The 18,442-nt window shown below is 43.3% G+C and overlaps 1 protein-coding gene across 1 annotated transcript in view; it reads right to left on the reverse strand.

Annotated features, from left to right (window-relative positions):
• The window catches only part of LOC147748871 (uncharacterized), a 1,009,512-nt gene extending 993,804 nt beyond the window's left edge, over positions 1-15,708 (reverse strand). Inside the window, exon 1 of the mRNA XM_086964392.1 lies at positions 15,528-15,708. Coding sequence (XP_086820518.1) covers positions 15,528-15,551 — 24 coding nt within the window. The 5' untranslated portion in view covers positions 15,552-15,708. The remainder of the gene's footprint in view (positions 1-15,527) is intronic.
• Between the last annotated feature and the right edge of the window lie 2,734 nt (positions 15,709-18,442).

Genomic DNA, 18,442 nt, shown 5'->3' on the forward strand with positions numbered 1-18,442 from the left:
GTCGAAGGGTCCAGAGTTTCGTTTCATAAGTTTCAGTCAGGATAATCTGAGTGCGTTGGCACTGCTCCCATTCTTATACCAATCTTGGGGGCTGGATTACCTGCTAGGTCCCTCCTATGGGTGGGACCCAGGAAGGGGGTGGTTACACCCCTTTCCCTTTGTCCAGGGTCGAGCTGAGACTGGGGCTGGTGTGCCCCAGAACCGGTTTGTCCGAATTATGCAAGGGGAAGCCTTGTGCGCCCCAGGCACTGTCTAGTTTCTTTCAGCCCTCCCTGCCCCAATACACTATCTCCTGTCTGGGGTGGTGTAGCAACTCCCCGCGACAGGAAACCCTTTGTCCAGGCCTCCTCTGCCAAGTTTCGGTCAGACTTGTGTCGGTGGCAGCAGCATCCATTTTGTGATACTGAGGCTCTGGTTAGGATTAGCCGCGTTTCAGTAAAGTAACATGTCTTCTCCCTCTAGAAGGGTGGAATGCTATCCCCGTCGACAGGACTGTCGAGGGGATAGTATTCCAAATCGTATGACACCTTACACAACATGTTTTGATAAAGCAAAACCAAAGTTAGCACATCACCGCGATGGATTATAATGCACTTAAGAGTGTTGGTATGGCATTATCCCGGAACAGCTTAGGGAGTTGTTCCCGACAGCTGCAGACAGGCTCAGCTCATGCTCGAGCACCATCTCACGTTAAACCAAGCACTCTGCCTCCAGGATTGATAAGGCCTGCCATAGGAGTGACTTATAGGTTTATATGTGTCAAGATATAGGTTTAGATATAGGTACACTATATCTAAGCAAGAGGTGATTACACAAACTTGCCCCAGCTGAGTGATCAGCCAGTTGTGTCAATTTAAGAACCAGCCAGGGGTGGCAAAAGCTATGCTGCAGCCCCTGGTAGGCCTTGGATGCACCTATGCCCTTGGCACCTATGGTACACTGTATAGGGGCTGACAAGGTGTCCAGTACCAATTTGGTTATGCACCTAGGGGGCATGGAGTCCATTTTAAGGAGAGAGCAGATAGCCTGGGGCCCTGTTTAGCAGGGAACCAGGCTAACTAAGTCGAAAACCAGCTAAACACAAGGCAAAAAATCTGGGGTAACTATAGTCAGGAGTCCACCTTCCTACATTGGATACACATCTATCGCCCACAATAAAGGGTTGGAAGCCGTAGAGTGGAGACTCTTACAATGAAATATACCTGCGGACAGAAGTGTTTTTCTGCTTGAACTCCTACATTTTGCTCTCTACCACAGTTATTTTAGTTGGCAAGAAAAATTTTATTTACAGAAAACGGGTACTTCCATGGGCTTTCCCGGAGCCCCAGCCTATGCAAATACATTCATGGCACATTTTGAGCAGCAATATATTCTTAATGACCCTACATGGATGGAGAACACTGTAATGTTCCTACGTTACATAGATGACATCCTGGTATTGTGGAAGGGAAAAAAAGTGATGCTGGTAGAGGGTATTGCACAACTGAACAGGCACAATGCAAGGATACAATTCACGCACAATATTCAGTGCGAAAAAAAACACTTTTTGGACATTGAAATATGCAAGACAAACACTGGGTTAGAGACTAGGGTATATTCTAAACCAACAGATGTTAATAATGCACTTAACTATTTAAGTGCACATCCCACTTCCCTAAAGCAACATTTACCAGTGTCACAACTCACAAGCTTAAAACGAATAACTTCGGATTTCAAAACCTGTGAAATTCTGATGCAAGATCAATTAGACAAGTACAAGGCCAGAGGCTATCCAGATTACATCTTGGAAGAAGCCAAGCATAAGGTAATGCAGAGGAATAGGGAAGATCTCTTTAAGAAATCATTAAAAATGACAGAGAAACAGCAAGTATTTGTATTGAAGTATTCCACGCAAGCACCCAAGATCAAAGTCATCATAAGGAAACGTTGGGATATAATAGAGCAAGAACCAGATTTCACAGGACTATTCCAAAGTGTACCTTTGTTTGCACATAATAGAGCAAATAACTTAAAAGAACTTCTAAAAACAAGGAAGACCATGCCCAAACAGGGTCATAAAGGTATGAAAAGATGCCATAATTTCATACAATGTGGGAATGTTATTCCTGGAGATACGTTTACACATCCACATACAGGTCAGGTCGTAAGATCAAATTACAACATACTTCAGATTGTAATACGGAGGGGGTCATTTATGCCATTAAGTGTCCCTGTGGTTCAGTGTACGAAGGCAGAACAAGCAGAAAAATAAAAACAAGAATTGTGGAACATAAGAGTAGAATTAGAAATCAATCCACTACATCCCCTCTAGTAGCTCATTGGGTCGAGGCAGCACATACAATCCCCCAATTGAGATTCACAATCTTAGAGAAAATGAATTTTGAACCGGGTTCGGATGTAAACACCTCCTTGGCACGGAGGGAAACATATTGGATCAAAACTTTGGGGACAGTCCATCCAGGGGGATTAAATGACCATTATGAACTGCTATGCTTTTTATAAATGTCACAATGTACAGTACAGGTTAAACATTGTAAGGGACGTTTTGTATGAACTGAAAGAAGTCAATCAGTAGGAAATCATTGTAAGGGATTTGCACTCCAGGTTTTCATTTTCCTTTTTTCCTATTTTTTCCAAAGTAAGTTGTATAGTTTACACAGATTTCAAATAAACAGTGGCACTTTATGCACCGTATGGACATTATCAGTGTTGCAGGGGGAAGTCATTTATAGGAACCCCATCAAGGATTATGGCACAGGGGTTGAGAATGGCCATCAGATGATTATCTACTTTGACACGAAGTACGCCGTTGGTACGTAATAGGAACCGGTTTATCCATTGTAAAACTGCATAGAGTAGAATGTTTTCACATTAATACACCCATGGAATATATGAGAGGCATTTTGCTCTCATTTTTTAATAAAAAATTTTTGACATACGATACATTCACTACATACGCATAGGAACACCTTTCTGTTGGTTAAAATTAGAATAATTGTCCACGAGTAGGGTATTAATAAAGTTTCATTGAGTTGAACGGGCAGGAGGAAACGCTATTATACGTCGGCTCCTTTAAATTGGAATACGAAAGTTACCGTAACGGCAGTGGGTGCAAAGGCACACACGTGATTGAGGATTCTAACTGGATACGAGCAGGACTCAGGAGACGGTGAGTGTTTGTGGGGTTTACGATTTAGTATTGGAGGAGATTTTCAGGCTAGCGGAGGGGATAATTAAACATGCGATTTTCACTGCCTTTTCACAGATTTCGAAGGCAAAGTTGAGTGGGCGATTAGAGCGTATGGGACAGTGGAGGTACTCGAGGGCAGTATACAGGTAAGAGGTGGGACATGTATTTGAGGTTCACGATAATTTTGGGCATTCAGGTATGTGTTACTAAGATGCATGGTTTATTTTCACAGCTTACAAAGTTTCGAGTTCTGCAGTATAACGTTGGTAAGGAAGTGTTATTGAATGGGGTAAATAGATGGTGATTGCACTGTAGTCTTGGATATGTATACAGTTTTTCACGGGTGGTTAAAACTCGTACACTCACGTGGAAGAATTTGTTTTATACACTTTGCGGATGCCACGCATGGGAGTGAGGGTGATAAGGTAGTGTCCAGGAATGGCACATTAGGATACGCGTTCGGAGCACTGGTATAAGATTGATAGTAAATGGGGTCAATTGAAGAGCACATTTATTGATGGCATCTTTACAATACTTTACTTTCGCACATTTTTTTTACTAGGAGTGCAAATCCTAATAGATTTTCATAGATTGTATTGACTGTTTTTACATTGACTATTCTGAGGTATGGCTTTTGATATTGCCTTGTAGGTCCAGAAGAAGACTATGAAGATTTGAACATTGTGTCTGTTATGCGAGTAATATAATGCCCCTGAAGAAGGGTTCAAAAGAACCCGAAATGCATTGGGAGTTTTTGTTAACGAATTAATGCATACACTTATGTTAAAACATATAGAGGTTTTGTAGATGTGATTTACTATGGTGTGGTTTTTGAAACACAACACAAATGTATTATAATTCGGGAAATGATATAGTTTTTTGATTTTGTATGAAGTTGGTTCTAATAAGGAAGGAACAATCATAAACATATGATTTACAAACGATAAAGTGTGTTGAATATTACTGAAGACACCAGGTGTCCAGAGCAGTGCATCACGCAGGCAGTGGGTTCTACTTCTTATAGCTTTTGGGTTTTAGGGCTAAACCCCATACACGTGATAGCACGCATACTTAGTTTTAAGATAATTTAAAAAGTCTCGTAATAGAATCACAGGATTAAACTGGTGTGCAGGCCCACCACTCTTATTGGTTAGATTATACCCTAGTAGTCAAAACAAAAGGAGAGAAAAGGCCAAAAAGATCACTCTTATGCCCCTTAAATGAACTATTTCAAACAACTAAAGAGCGAAAAAATATCATATAATCAAAGCTGTTACCTTATAACCCACATCCTATAAAAGGGAGGGGAAAAGGACAAATGAGGCAATTAGTGAGAAGAACTGTGAGTTAGGAAATGAACCCTCATGCACCAAACAAGTCGGTGACTAGCTTTTCATTGGGTTCGTTTTCCACCCATATCTCCGGCTTAAACGATGCTATTCCTTGGGGTTCTGTTCTGAGACGCTGAAATGCCTTATCTGAAATTAAGAATTTTGAGAAATTAAGATCGCTTGGCTGGTTTGTCCATTTTCTCCAGAGTGACCCATGCCCTGACTTTAAAGATAACTAGTCATAACACACCAGCAACCTTCCCCTTTGTCGGGGTACTGCCAAACACACATACATGCCCTAATGTCAAATGTGATTAGTTAAGACACATTACCATTCATTTTCCCCTTTTTTGGGTGATTGTGAGACTTGTGTACATATATATATACATATATTTTTTTGATTTTGCTCTGATTAAATGATTGCTAAATCATATCATTCAGTAGGAGCGCACGTACTTGTTCCCAACCTATACACATGCTGACAGAGTGTGGTTTGTCTATAAAGTTTATACATATAAAAAAAGTGAACCGATTGCACTTAGTTTTCCGACTGAAGAGAAGCAGTGATGTATCGCTATTCATAGTTGAGAAGAACCGCAATATTTTTCTGTATGGTGCTTGACTTCCTTTTGGTTTGATTTCTTTTTGGTTAGGTATCGTAACGCTATCCTAAACAAGCATTTACAATGCAATGGTCTCGGCATTATGAAAGGTAGAGCTATTGGCATTGCTTATGACATTTTTTTTATTTTTTTTTAAACATAAATAAATGGTATTGTCATTTACAATGGCAATAGGTGAGCATTAGAGAGTACTAGAGAGTATTCGCGGACACATAGCCGCGCACACAGACAGAGCCACGCACACAGACAGAGCCACGCACACAGACAGAGCCACGCACACAGACTATGCAATTCTGCAGAGTTTTACGCATAATTATGGATTTGCCAGACCTCATCAGTGGCATAATTTGCAGCTTTTAACAAAGAAATATTTTTTGTAGCTCAAAGGATGAATAGTTTCTAAGAAAAATAAAACGTGTTGCCTCGCAGAAGGACGGCACAAAGGCAGACTAGTCATTTTTCAGTGGCTCATTACTGTATTTGTGTGGTTAACGTGGTACTGAGGTAAAACCTTTGCAAAGGCAGTGTTAACATGGAAAGACTGGCAAAGCCAACAGGGCTCACCTATGACAGCTATTATAAATGTTTTGCTGCCATGCTGTACAGTAGCACAGATGCTTGTACTGTGGATAAAACTAATTTGACAAGCACTGGCAAAGCCAATAGTCCCGCCAATGTAAGAGCTACTGGCTTTGACAATGTGTTTTAGCCATATTGTATACCAGCATGGCTGCTATTCAGTATGAATAGACGTTAGTGACGCAAAGGAGAGTGGCATGGAGTGTCAAAAGAGGCATGGCAAAGAATGAAGTGGAGTGGCACTGAGTTGCGTGGACTGGTGTAAAATTCATAGGCATAGTGTTGCAAAGTATAGAGGCATAGAGTGCAGCGGCACAGAATACAGCGTTGTAGATTAGAGTGCTGCATAGTAGAGTGCAATGGCATACAGTTAAGCAGAGTGGCGTAGAGTATGCATGGTGTGGTACCCCACGACTATTACAGAAAACACATTTAAAATTGAAATGACCATTACATTTGCACAGACATCCAGTTTTACTAAGAAAACTATAAAGTTTACAAATGCTTACACAGTTAATTTAAATGTGTGCTAGAAAAAAAAATTACCATCCCCAGTATCCAGCAAGATTGTCACATAAATCATCTTACTTTGAAGTCAGAGAGAGAAAAGTAACCAACAATCTCACTCAAAGAGAGCATGACATTTTACCTTCGTCTTTTAAAGAACAGAAAACGTGACAAGATAAGAACAAGATTTGAAGGCCTGTTTACAGAAAAGAGCACGTGTGGAACAATACAAGGAGGTAGTGTGAAAAGGCTGTGCTCCTTGGGAGAGACAAACTCACTTTGGACAGCCTAAAATAAAGCCATTAAATAGAAAGCCAAAAAATGTGAGTTACAAACCACAACGCCAATGGTAAGCAATGAGCATAACACAATCCCAGGGAATGTTTCTGAATGCCCACAAGATGTATTTTGCAAACCAGACAGCTGGAAGGTTTTAATTCCGGCCATGGTTTTTGAAATAACAAACTTTCACCTTTCTTGGTCACTTCACAAAAAAATCACTTTCAACGAAGATAAATAAAACGTGGGTCAGAGTGAATAAAGTACAACAGTTATGATGCTGCTTCAAATTTAGAGCGTAAGTAAACTAACACAGGGATAAATTAAAGTCCTTGGACAACACTAGGATGGACAGCCTAGACCCTACAGGGCAGGGTTGGATTGGAATCAAAAATAGGCATGGGCAGTATAAATAATTTTAAAAAAGGGGCTCGCATTTGCCATTTGTGCCTTTTTGCAAAACAATGTTTTTGTTTTAAGTATTACGAAAAGAGGGGGGTGGTCTCTAAAAGAGGCATTTTTTCTTAACTCCACTGAGAATATTGAAATGCAGATATTACCTGGGCTCTTTGTACAAGTTTGAGTTCACACTGGTGAATTACACCCGAGTATATGCGCCCAGGGACCCTGCTCAATCTGAATACATTTGTGGGACGACCCAGCGAGAGGCCGATTGACACCTACTGACGCCCTGCTGGTAAAAGCGAGGGAATATAGCTCTGTCGGCCTCTGGAAAGGGCGCTGAGGGCATTTTAACAGCACAGCCAAAGGCCCACAGCTTTAACTCCGATACCGGCCCATCGCCCGCCTTACCAATTTAACCCTGTTACAGAGCGGTTACTGTACTAATGCTGGGGTAACCGGACCGTATTTACTGACTGAGTTTTTTTTCAATAAATCGTTAAAAGGGAAGAATGTTAAGTTGTAATAACTTAGACATCCGCATTTTCACGATTGCTTAGAATGAATATAGGAACAGAAAATGAACTTAGTCTGAACTAGCAAAAGGGTCAGTCAAGACCAAGGACAGTCCGCGTTATCTGAGATTTATGAATAGCTACGGTAATAAGGTGCAACAAAGAGAAGCTGCAAGAAGAACGGGCGGAAAGTGCAACAGAAACGGAGATTTAGGAAGGAGGAAACAACTCGGACGCAGAATAAATGGATGAATAACTTGAACGAATCCGAAATCTACTTTAATCGCCGAAAACACAAACCGTTTTAGTAAGAGGCGGCTAGGAAACTGAATGACAAATACCAAAAGGAAAATAAGAAAAGACGCATTCCAAAGGATGATGTGGGAGGAGCTCAAACAGCCAATATAGAGGAGAGAGAGAGAAGGCGAGGAGGATGGGACAACGGGGAGGAGGGGTTATCAGCGGCAGGTAATTTGTCTGGGGGTCTGGGCGGCCTTGCGTGTGGGGGGGACACTGCCTCTCACTGATCCCTCGCTCTGCCCGCTCTAACTGGCGGCGGTGCCGGTGTTAAGACCGGTGGAGCCCTTCTCCTCAGACCTGCTGTGCTGGTCCCGGGGCGGCTGGCTGAGGCCCTGGGGTCGGGCGGCGGGGCACTGACACTGCGGGCGTGAGGTGCTGCTACAGGCGGTGCCGTGGCAGGGAGAGGCCAGCGGGGGGGGGGGCGGCGAGGCCAGTGTGGAGGCCCCTCTCCCCGTAGCTTTGCTCATCTCACCTCTCGCCGGGGGGCTCGGGGTGAAGTCCATGGCGGTGGCAGCTGTTGCGGTGCTCCAGCACAATGCCCGCTGCTGCTGCCGCCAGAATGAAGCTCCGGCTCCCAGTCCAGGCTCTAGCGCACAGCTTGCGAAGGCAGAAGGGGCGGAAAGTCTGCAGCTGGGCTCCGAGGCGCTGGGCGGAAGCCCCATCCGCAGTTTGTGCCGGAGCATGTGCACTGCATCCCCGTACTCGGCGCCGGCTGGGCAACAATGGCGGCAATAAAGCTTAGGACATTTTCGGATTTGGGGGCGTGTTTTGCTGTGCTGAGTGACGGACGACGTCACTGTCTAAAGAACAGCAAAAATTACGCCCCCAAATCCGAAAAGGACAGGGCTACATCGGAGTGACGGATCTCTCCTCCAATGGCTGGCCTCCATTTAGGAAGCCAGCCAACTGGAGAACAGACGGGGCAAGGAGGCGGGATCTACTGAGCTACTGAGAGACATTAATTCTCCTGACCGGAAGCTGCTTCGCAGCTTAACGGTCCCTCGACCTAAAAACCATTAAATTCTGTGGTGTGGATCATTTGTTTTAGATTATTAAAGGGTTAAACGCGATAAGAATTACTGACCCTTTAAGAATCAGACTGTGGCCACCATCATGTGGCATACTACGCTGAGTCTGATAACACTCTCCGCCCATCCACCCCAGTACCATTCGGGCAGTGGATGTGAATGGAGTAGGTGCCGAGCGGGTAGTCGTCTGGATGCAAGTGCGAGGCCCCGTTCCGTTTTACATCTTGACTGGCATTCTTTCCCGCGTATACTATCAAAGGCGAGAATGCAACTAAATTGCTTTGATGAGCTCTAAAGTAACGATTTTACGCCATTTTTTCTTAACTCCCTTTCGATAAACAGCAGTTCTGGGCGTGAAGGTTCCCCCTGCCACGATCTCAAGTTGCAGTTTCAATTCAGAAAGAAAGTGAGTTTTTATTTTTATTTGATACTTCTTCCATGAGGTTTGGTAGGGTTTGTTTTTGGCACTTGTAAGTTTAATTTTTGTAAGTTTAACCTTTGGTCTCCCGGGCCTGTAATTGGGCGACGGTCCGATCTCAAAACGGTAACATGTAAATGAAATGGCATTTACCGTAGTAAGTAGCAAGAGAACAAGGCCTTTTTGACGGATTGTCAAGGCTAAGAATTAATAAGTGTTTGCAGTCCACAGTCAAACATAGTGTGTTAAATGTAGGGCTCTTTATGAATCTTTGAAAAACATAAGGTTTAGAACGGTGCGTATGTGGATGGTTTTCCTGCATGTGTAATATGGGGCAACTGAAGGGATGTTGGAGAACTATTTTGTTGACACCAAAACGTTAGGTGTTTGTTCTGAAATAATGGCACTATGGGAAAAGTATTCACAAGTTTAAGATAATTTGCCATGCTGGAATAATTTTTTCTCTTTCAGATTGAAGACCCTTAGCAAGTTTAAGGAGTGTCAGCACGGGATTTCCGTGAGTGTGAATGTATTTTGCCTATCGCCACAGTTTGGTTACGCTTTAGGGTGCGTATTCCACTGTGGGATAGTTCATGGTCCTGATGAATGCTGAGCGTAAATAGATCACTATAGCAGAAACATGTCGACCACGTTGTTTGTATAGGTCACTTTGGTTCAAGTTGACCCATCCATTTGGTGTCCGGTTTATCACATTGCTTTTAATGAAGGTCAGCTACCCCTCTATTAAAATTTGTTTAGGGGAAAGCTGAGTCTTCTTTTAAATCACTTTATCACATATGGGCACTAATCCACAAGCCCTTTAAGAAAACAAACCCAATGATGAAGATAGTCACCGACTTGTTTGGTGCATGAGGGTTCATTTTCTAACTCACAGTTCTTCTCACTAATTGCCTCATTTCTCCGTATCCCCTCCCTTTTATGGGATGTGGGTTATAAGGTATCAGCTTTGATTATATGATATTTTTTCGCTCTTTAGTGGTTTGAAATAGATTATACCCTAGCCATTATGCTTGTGTAGGAACGTTGTCATTTGGAGTATCGCAGTGCCATGGTACGACTGGCCAGGACAGTTGGCGGAGCTGATGAAACGCTAGGCTGAGCAAGGTGTGCAACCCTGTTGCTTATGGTGGCTTTATTTTGCCTTCTACTTATCCATATACTACTAGAAGTGTTAACTTTTATCTAATACAGAAACTAAAGAAAACCAGCAGTTTCCATCGTGTTTCTAAAACGTGCAGCTTCTTATATGGGTTTCAACAACCACATCACTAGTCATGAGGCCCTTCATCCTTAATGCATGTAGAGAAGCATTTATTTTTACTTTAATTATTTTAAAGCACCATATACACCCACACACATTGCAGCAGTGTACAATAAAACACTCTGAAAGATACCGAAATACTAAACTTTGAAGGGATGTAGCGTAGTCATTAACAAAATGCTGAATAATAAATGGTAAAATAACAGGCAAACCCCAAAGGTTAAGGAACTCTAGTACTTCGAAGACACACTAATAGCTGTAGGGGAATGGGGTACCCATCTCTTCCCCTTTACTTTTAACAGCAGGTTTATTTTCATATATTTTAGATGAAACGTATAAGTCAAAAATATTTGACGAACCGAATTGTGAATAAATACAGAAGGGAGAGCTTCTGAAGAATTCGGAAAGACAGATAGGTAAACTGGGGCAGCCTGGTAGGGGTTGATAATTTGAGGACAGAGGTGTGCAAACCCTACTCTAAACTATTCCAGGAAACATGGGTGTGCAGTTCCTATTGCCCGACATCCAGGACATATTGCTTGGAGTCAAGGCCATCACATTCTTATGTTTATTTTGTCAACAGGACAAGGACGCCCAACCCCCCCAGCTGCACCTACCCTTTGATGGTCATTTTACATTCCCAAAGCGTGGATCTTTGAAAATTTGGTTGAAGGCAAGATTTTAATCTAGATGTATAAATTGTTAAAACTTGTATACATGGTTCATTAGGAGAAAATGTTTATTTTGTGGTAATAGCCCATAAAACATATTAAAAGAAAATACTTTTCAGAAAACACAACAATATACTGTGTGCAAAATACAAAATGTATCAGCTGGGTTATATAAAATGATATTTTATCAATTTAAAGGGTGTCTCCCATCGTTTGCAATGTAGCCATACAGAAAAAGTTGTCATCTTATGTAACCCTGCAGATATAGTGTGTATTTTGCACACTTAAAACAATAGCTATTTTTTAATCATTAGGGGCCAGATGTAGGTAAATCCGATTTACCGACTTTTAAATACCGAGTCATACCGATTCGGTATTTAAAAGTCGGTAAATTGGAAGGAGGCAGATGTAGGTAAAAAATTACCGAATCTGTAAGAGTCGGTATTTACAGATTCTGTAAATACCGAATCTGTATTTCCCATTGATTCCTATGGGCCTTGAAGCCCATAGGAATCAATGTGAAATACAGATTCGGTATTTACAGAATCGGTAAATACCGAATCCTGCAAGGGTGCAGGGGGTGTCACTTTGACACCCTCTAGCACCCCAATTCTGGACTTGTGTGCAATGTGGCACACAGACATGCCCTAAGGGCATGTCTGTCTGTCACATTGCACAGGTGTGCATGCACAGATGTGCATGCACACCTGAATTTGGTATTTTACTACCCAGTAGGATTGGGTGGTAAAATACCGATTTTTAAGGGCCTGTGGCACTCTTAGGAGTGCCACCTACATATGGTTTTTCCGAATCGGTAAATATACCGATTCGGTATTTTACCGATTCTGTAAATTTACCGATTCGGTAACTTTACAGAATAAGTAAAATATAGGCCCCCTACATCTGGAGACCCTAATACCGGTCGGTAACGGCCGAATTCGGCCGTTACCGACCGGTATTAGGGCTCCTACATCTGGCCCATATTCTTTTATACGTTTTATGGGTTATTAAACCGAAAATAAACATTTTCTATAGCCTTTATTAATACTAAAGCCTTTACTATTTGGGGGAGTGGTTTAAGAAAATACAGGGAGCTGTACGCTCAACGTGGATTTGGTTTAGAAACGTGGACACGTTTGCGAAATGTAACAAATTGAGGCTACTTCTAATGCTCTCAGAATGCGCCCCGATTACATGGAAATTCATGCAGGTTTGTGAAAGCAAGATTGACAACTGTTTGCTTTATAAAGAAAATGTGCACAATGGAAATGCTCACTTAAAAAAAAAAAGGTTTTGTAAACGACTGTATAACTTTAAATACTATTTCTCTGAGTAAATAAAACATGTTGGATGCACGCCAATATTTTTTTTTAAGTTAATAATGGAGAATTGGCGTAAAACCACTATGGTCAACACGAACATGTTAGTGGCCCAATTTGTAAAGAAAATTATAACAGTTCACTTGTAGGCTTTGGTCCTTATACTAGTGCATATTTCCGACCTTTGGGAATTCAGATGAGTTTACAGAAGCATAGAAACCATACCGTTGGCAAACGTTTCTAATTTTCAACTGAGCAAATATACACAATAAAATTTGCTAACGTGAAAACATTTGCTAAGTGACTGCACATTCACTTTCCATAACCCCTTTTTATTCACACTAGAAAACGTTTCTCAGAAGTAAATTCCAACTTTCCAGTGAGGAACGAGATTGGAGAAGAGTTGGTGAATACCATTAAACACGGAACGTTGAGGGTGTCCACGAATTCACAAAGCATTCCACCCCAAGAACTACTGCTTTCTGCCTACTTATTGCCACCATATGCAGGTTTAGGGGAACGTGCAAAATCACAGCCTTCCCGACTCAAAACCATGATGCAAGTACTCTCGCATGATTAAAGAGGATATTATCAACGCCTTGATATATACACACGTTAGCCCTCCTGATTCAGAAGAGACACCACCAATTCCAAGGTTAGTCTCCTGTCTTTCGATTCCTGCATGCAAAAAACTGTTTCCTCAACCTGCTTCTGCCGACAGGGAATGGTTTTATGACTCGGAGTATGAACTCCCAGTAGTAACCTGCTCTTGCAGGCTAGTGCACAGCATTTTGTTACGCTCTCTCTGCCTGCTATATAGCGCTTTCTCCATGCTCCTGACAGGTAAGAAAAAAATACATATTCTCCTTTCTGATATCCAAAGTTGCAGCAACACACTTGCAAGCCACATCCATGACAATAGACCCGATTCATACTTCAATATAAGTCAATGGGAGAAATACATTCTCCTGATTATTATTATTTTTTTAATCTTCCACTTTCTTCTTCTAAAATGTTGGCTGTGACACATGAGAAAGCTGCTGTAATTTATCAACTCAATGAATACCACCAAAATCAAAAAATGTTTTTTAACTGAGTAAGTGGAGTTTCAAGGCAAGTGGATCTTGTATACATTTCTACACCTGTGTGTATCCTACTAGCGTGCTTTAGTCAATGCTTAGTGTTCCTTACTGGTTTTTCGCACAGAGGTCTCAGGCTATTCATTGTTGAGAACATTCCAAAACATATTAAGGTGTTTAAAAGGGAATTACATACAAATGACGTGTACAGCTGAAAACTTTTAAGGTGTTTAAAAGGGAATTACATACAAATGAGACATGTGTCCAGCTGAACACTTAGGGGCAGATTTACAATAACGGGTGCATCCCTGCATATCAGCAGGGATGCGCCAGTTATTGTGCGTCACAGCTCCGCCACCATGGATGCCCCTCATTTACGATGCGGTGCACCATGGGGCAAAATCAGACAGATGTGTGAAGCATCTGTGCCGTAAAGGCGGCACATTGATTGAATTGCGTCGCAAGCGCGACGCAGCTCTAGCAAGGCTCTGGGGTGCCCTATCTTTAAAATGCTGCGTCAATCCTTACGCCTGCTTCAAGGCGGCGCAGGGTTTTGATGCAGCATGGACTCAAAAGTGAATGAGTGAAATCTTGTAGATTTCACTCAGCCACTTTTAGGAGATGTTTCTGCGCCGGAACGCCCCCCCCCCCCTCCCGCGCAGGAATGCTTACTTCTGCCGCAGGGCATTACAACATTACGCATCTCCCAGATGCGTCACGTTGTAAATACCCTGCAGCATGGCACTGGCTTCGTGTCGCCGGTGCATCACAAAAGTGAAGCAACGGCGGCGTAAAAGAGGCTTGCCCCTCATTTTCACGCACCGGTGTTCAGAAAGCCTGATCATACCAGCCAACATATAAACAAACTAATTTCACCATGTGAGAATGGGCCGGGGCCTCGTGGCAATTAGGGGTAGCAGTGCCTACCCCTAGTATTTTTTTTATTGTTTTTGTGCCTTGACCTGAGAAATTCTACTATTTGTATAAACATGTATATAGAGATAACTCTAACCCGCTAGAATATGTAGTAGACCTGTACTCTCTACCATTCCTAGGTGACTCTTAGAGTTTATCCATTTCTATCTCTTCCTTGAGTGACGTTACAAATTGTACATTTGCCATTTTTTCTGTTTGTATCTCTTCCTTGTGTGACTCTACAACTTTACATCTGCAATTTTTTCTGCTTGTATCTCTTCCTTGTGTGACTTTACCACTTATACATTGCAATTCTTTCTGTTTGCATCTTTTATATAACTCATGTAATCCTAAATCCTTATGTATCACAACTGGTTCTTATGTAACGCGCTCTGACACCTTCGGGTAATGTTCGCACTATATAAAATCGCATTAAATAAACAAACAAATAAATAAATAAAATCTTAAGAGACATTCTGACCCTCACCAAGCACCCCCTCAAAGGGCCATTGAGGCATGTGTCAATGAGCTGGGGTGTTTTCACACCTCTTAATGGGCACCGATTACTACCTCCAAAACGGGCTGGAAACCCACTGTTTACAATGGTTTTCAGCACGTTTTTCCTGTCTTCCTGTGGTTTTAGCTCCTCACCGGATGACCATCTGAAAGAAACTGAAATCGCGATAAACACGGAGGCACCGTGCGAGTTGGAAGGTCTGGTCTCATTAGCCGACCACTCTATTAATAAAGCAAACTGCGTTCAATTTATTTTAAAAACACAGGCTAGCAGAAGACACTAGGCATGAACAAGACGTATATCAGCACCTAAAGGCCTCCCAAACAAATGCATCGATCTGAAAGCAACATGGGATTTGCATGTTTTAATTCTTCAACGTTGTCTTGCGGCTTATGTAGTCAACCAGTGTCAATTTCTTTTTGCACCGATATTCTGAGTTTTGGTATAAAGATTTCTATAACTACTATTCAGACCAAGTCGCTAATCACACTGCTACTGCTGCGAGTATCGCTTAACCTCAATTCCGTTTTATTAAGTGTTTGTATGCGATTGACCCCGTTTGTGTTGCTCACCTGATTTGGTTCCTCCTGAAACATATCTTCAAAGGTAGTTTTTAAACTTTTGCAGTGGAAACCTCGGTGTCTGATTTGTAAGGAGTCAGATTTGTAAAGCAGTACTACTTCCTCAACGATTACTTTTGTCAGGTAAAAGACGCCAAGCTTCTTCCTTAAACCACTGACCGAAAACAGTATTTGACTTATTGAGCATGCTCAGTTTCTGGCTGAGTCGAACTGAGCATGCTTGGAAGCACGAATACTGCTAATCGGAGCATGAGCAGATTAACATTTTCCCTGATATGGCGTTGTTCGCTGAAAAAACACTGCGTGAATGCGAGACTCTGTCGAGCGCGCGCTTTACCTCAGTTTAAATTTGTAATCTACACAGATCTTACGTTTTCTAGATTTTCGTGCAGGAGTGCCAGTACCGTATTCAAAGGCATCTCACAAAACGATGTCACAGGGCCTTTGCCCAATGACACTGCAGGAAGTGATGTCATTAAGGACACTTAAGAGCTTTCTAACTATCCATGGTATTAATTGTCCTTCTCTCTCATCAGTGCTGCTCGGCAGTACATGTTTTTCCCCTAAAAGTGTATTATTTCCTTAAAAAATGGGGTGAGGGGCATAAACATTTCTCACCAGAGCTGCTGAATGTGGAACTGGTGAACAGGGTTCCAGACTCGGCTTGGGCTCAACCAGGCGTGCAACACCCATTGGACTCAAAGGGCTTCTAGGCTTAACATCCTGCGATTCTGGACAAATCACTAACAGCCAGATTCATGAAGCTTAATTGCGCTCGCAAAGGGCCAGATTCTGAGAATCTGGCCCTTTGCGAGCGCAATTTTTGCATTTGGGATTCATCATCCCAAATGCAAAAATCGGTAAATACGATTTCGCTAAATTGCGAGGAATTACATTTAAGGAATCTCTATTTGAGATTCCTTAAATGCAATTCATTAACCATTTATAAGTAGCGAATTCGCTATTTCGGGCCGCTATTTATTGCGAGGTCAAACCTCGTGGTAAATAGCGAAAACTTAGAAAAATGCTTTTAAATGCATTTCTCTAAGTTGCATGTTGCACACACACATGTCCTTTGGACATGTGTGTGCGCAACACCAATGTAGATTACATTTCAGGGGTGCTACAGGGTGTCCTTTGGACACCCCTAGCACCCTTGAAATCGCATCCTTATTTGCGATTAGCAAATTGCTAATCGCAAATAAGGAATGTGTATGAATCGCATTTTATTTTGCGATTCCTACATGAATCCCGTTTTGCGAGTCTGTAATAGCGATTCCTTATGAATCGCTATTAAAGACTCGCAAAACGGGTCTTTGATGAATCTGGCAGTTAGGCCCAGCCTGAGCAGTCCTGCCAAGTGTCACGCATCAGGCGTGACTCTAGTGCATTTCAGTGTGGTGCTCCGCATCACCGCACTGAAATGCATTGTCACACATAATGGCAGTCTGAGGTGTATGTTTACTGATGGCTGCATACATGAGTGTGGCAGCTGGCTGCAGGAACAGCCTGTGGTCTCTGCCTGCGCCAGCGTGCAGCGCTGCTTCCGTGGTCTTGAGGCAGTGATTCCCAGCTAACTATGGCCTGCCAGTCTCAGGCTCTCTGCTACAAGGTATCACCTGCGGCGCCGCGCTGCGTGCTTTAGTCAGCCTGCCTGACCTCACCTTCGTTGCTCAATAGCTGGGCTCTACGGGGGTATGTCACATGACATCCTGGCCCTGCTGGTTCCGAGAGCGGGAGTTATTCTTCAGGAACTTAAGGTGGCTGCAAATAATTATGGGGCAGCTGCGCTGTTGCTCGCACGTGATGTCCCGGCCACACTCTGCTGTAGGCCATTATAATCAGGGCCGCTGCAGCATTCCTTCTTTTGTTACAATGTCCGAGCCGGCAGAGGGAATAAGTGCAGTGGCCGGGTTAATGAAGAGGCATGACCGACCAGCGTAACTGTGGATTTACAGCGCCGTCGGACTGCCAGGACTCCATTGTAATGACGCCAGTTAGCATTCTAGTAGTTGGGGGTGGAGATGAGGGTGGGACAGGAAGGGAGGAGCAAGGGACAGGAAAGGGGCAGATTAGAGTAGGGTCAGGGAAGGAACAGACGTAGAAATAAATGATTGAAACAGAATACCGAGTCATAGTCTTATTTCTGCTCCTACGACGTGACAATTGGCGACAAGAGTGGGATGTCAGCCCATGGCCTGAACGTGCTATCCCTGAATGAGCAGGTCTGTTCCTGATGCGCCCCGTGTGTGGTGTTGCTGCAGCGGCGAGCATGGTCGTCGGGGTGCCCTTCCCCCGACGAACGGACCGCGCAGAGTGTTACCTGTTTGCCCCCCCTGAACCCGTCTACTCGTTGAGGAGAGTGGTGCCCGTGAGCGCGAGTGCGCGCCGAGGTCTGGGTGTCCACTCCAGCCTTGTGTACAAGAAAAAATTGCTGCCTGATGCCGGGAGCCCACCCCGGTCTTACCTGCCGCCAGGAATTGAAGTGTGACGCTGGGAGCCCACCCCAGGTTGCTGCACCATGTCGAGGAGGCTGCGTGCCCGGTGAGTGCCTGCCAGTAAATACTGAGGCCCCTGGGGGGTGAAAATTCAGGCCAAATCTCGTGGGAAACGAGATTTCGACGGTGGCGGCCATTTTGGAGTGAGGCATTTGCTCCAATCCCCTGTCAAGGATAGAGTGCGGCCATTTTGGAGTCAGGCAGCAGTGAATCTGCAAACAAGCACCGGCAAAGGCAAATCCGAAAATTACAATTTAGTGCCGCGAGCTTGTCCACATGCAGTGGTGACACAGAAAGGGAACAGAAGACGGATGTCCCGCGAGTCCACGATCCTTGGCAGTGAATGCATGCAGTGAAATAGCCTGCAACACCAGGGAGTGAGCAAATTGAAGAGATTGATTGCACCGC

This window comes from Lissotriton vulgaris, chromosome 1_1 (genome assembly GCF_964263255.1).
Source record: "Lissotriton vulgaris chromosome 1_1, aLisVul1.2, whole genome shotgun sequence".
NCBI lineage: Eukaryota > Metazoa > Chordata > Amphibia > Caudata > Salamandridae > Lissotriton > Lissotriton vulgaris.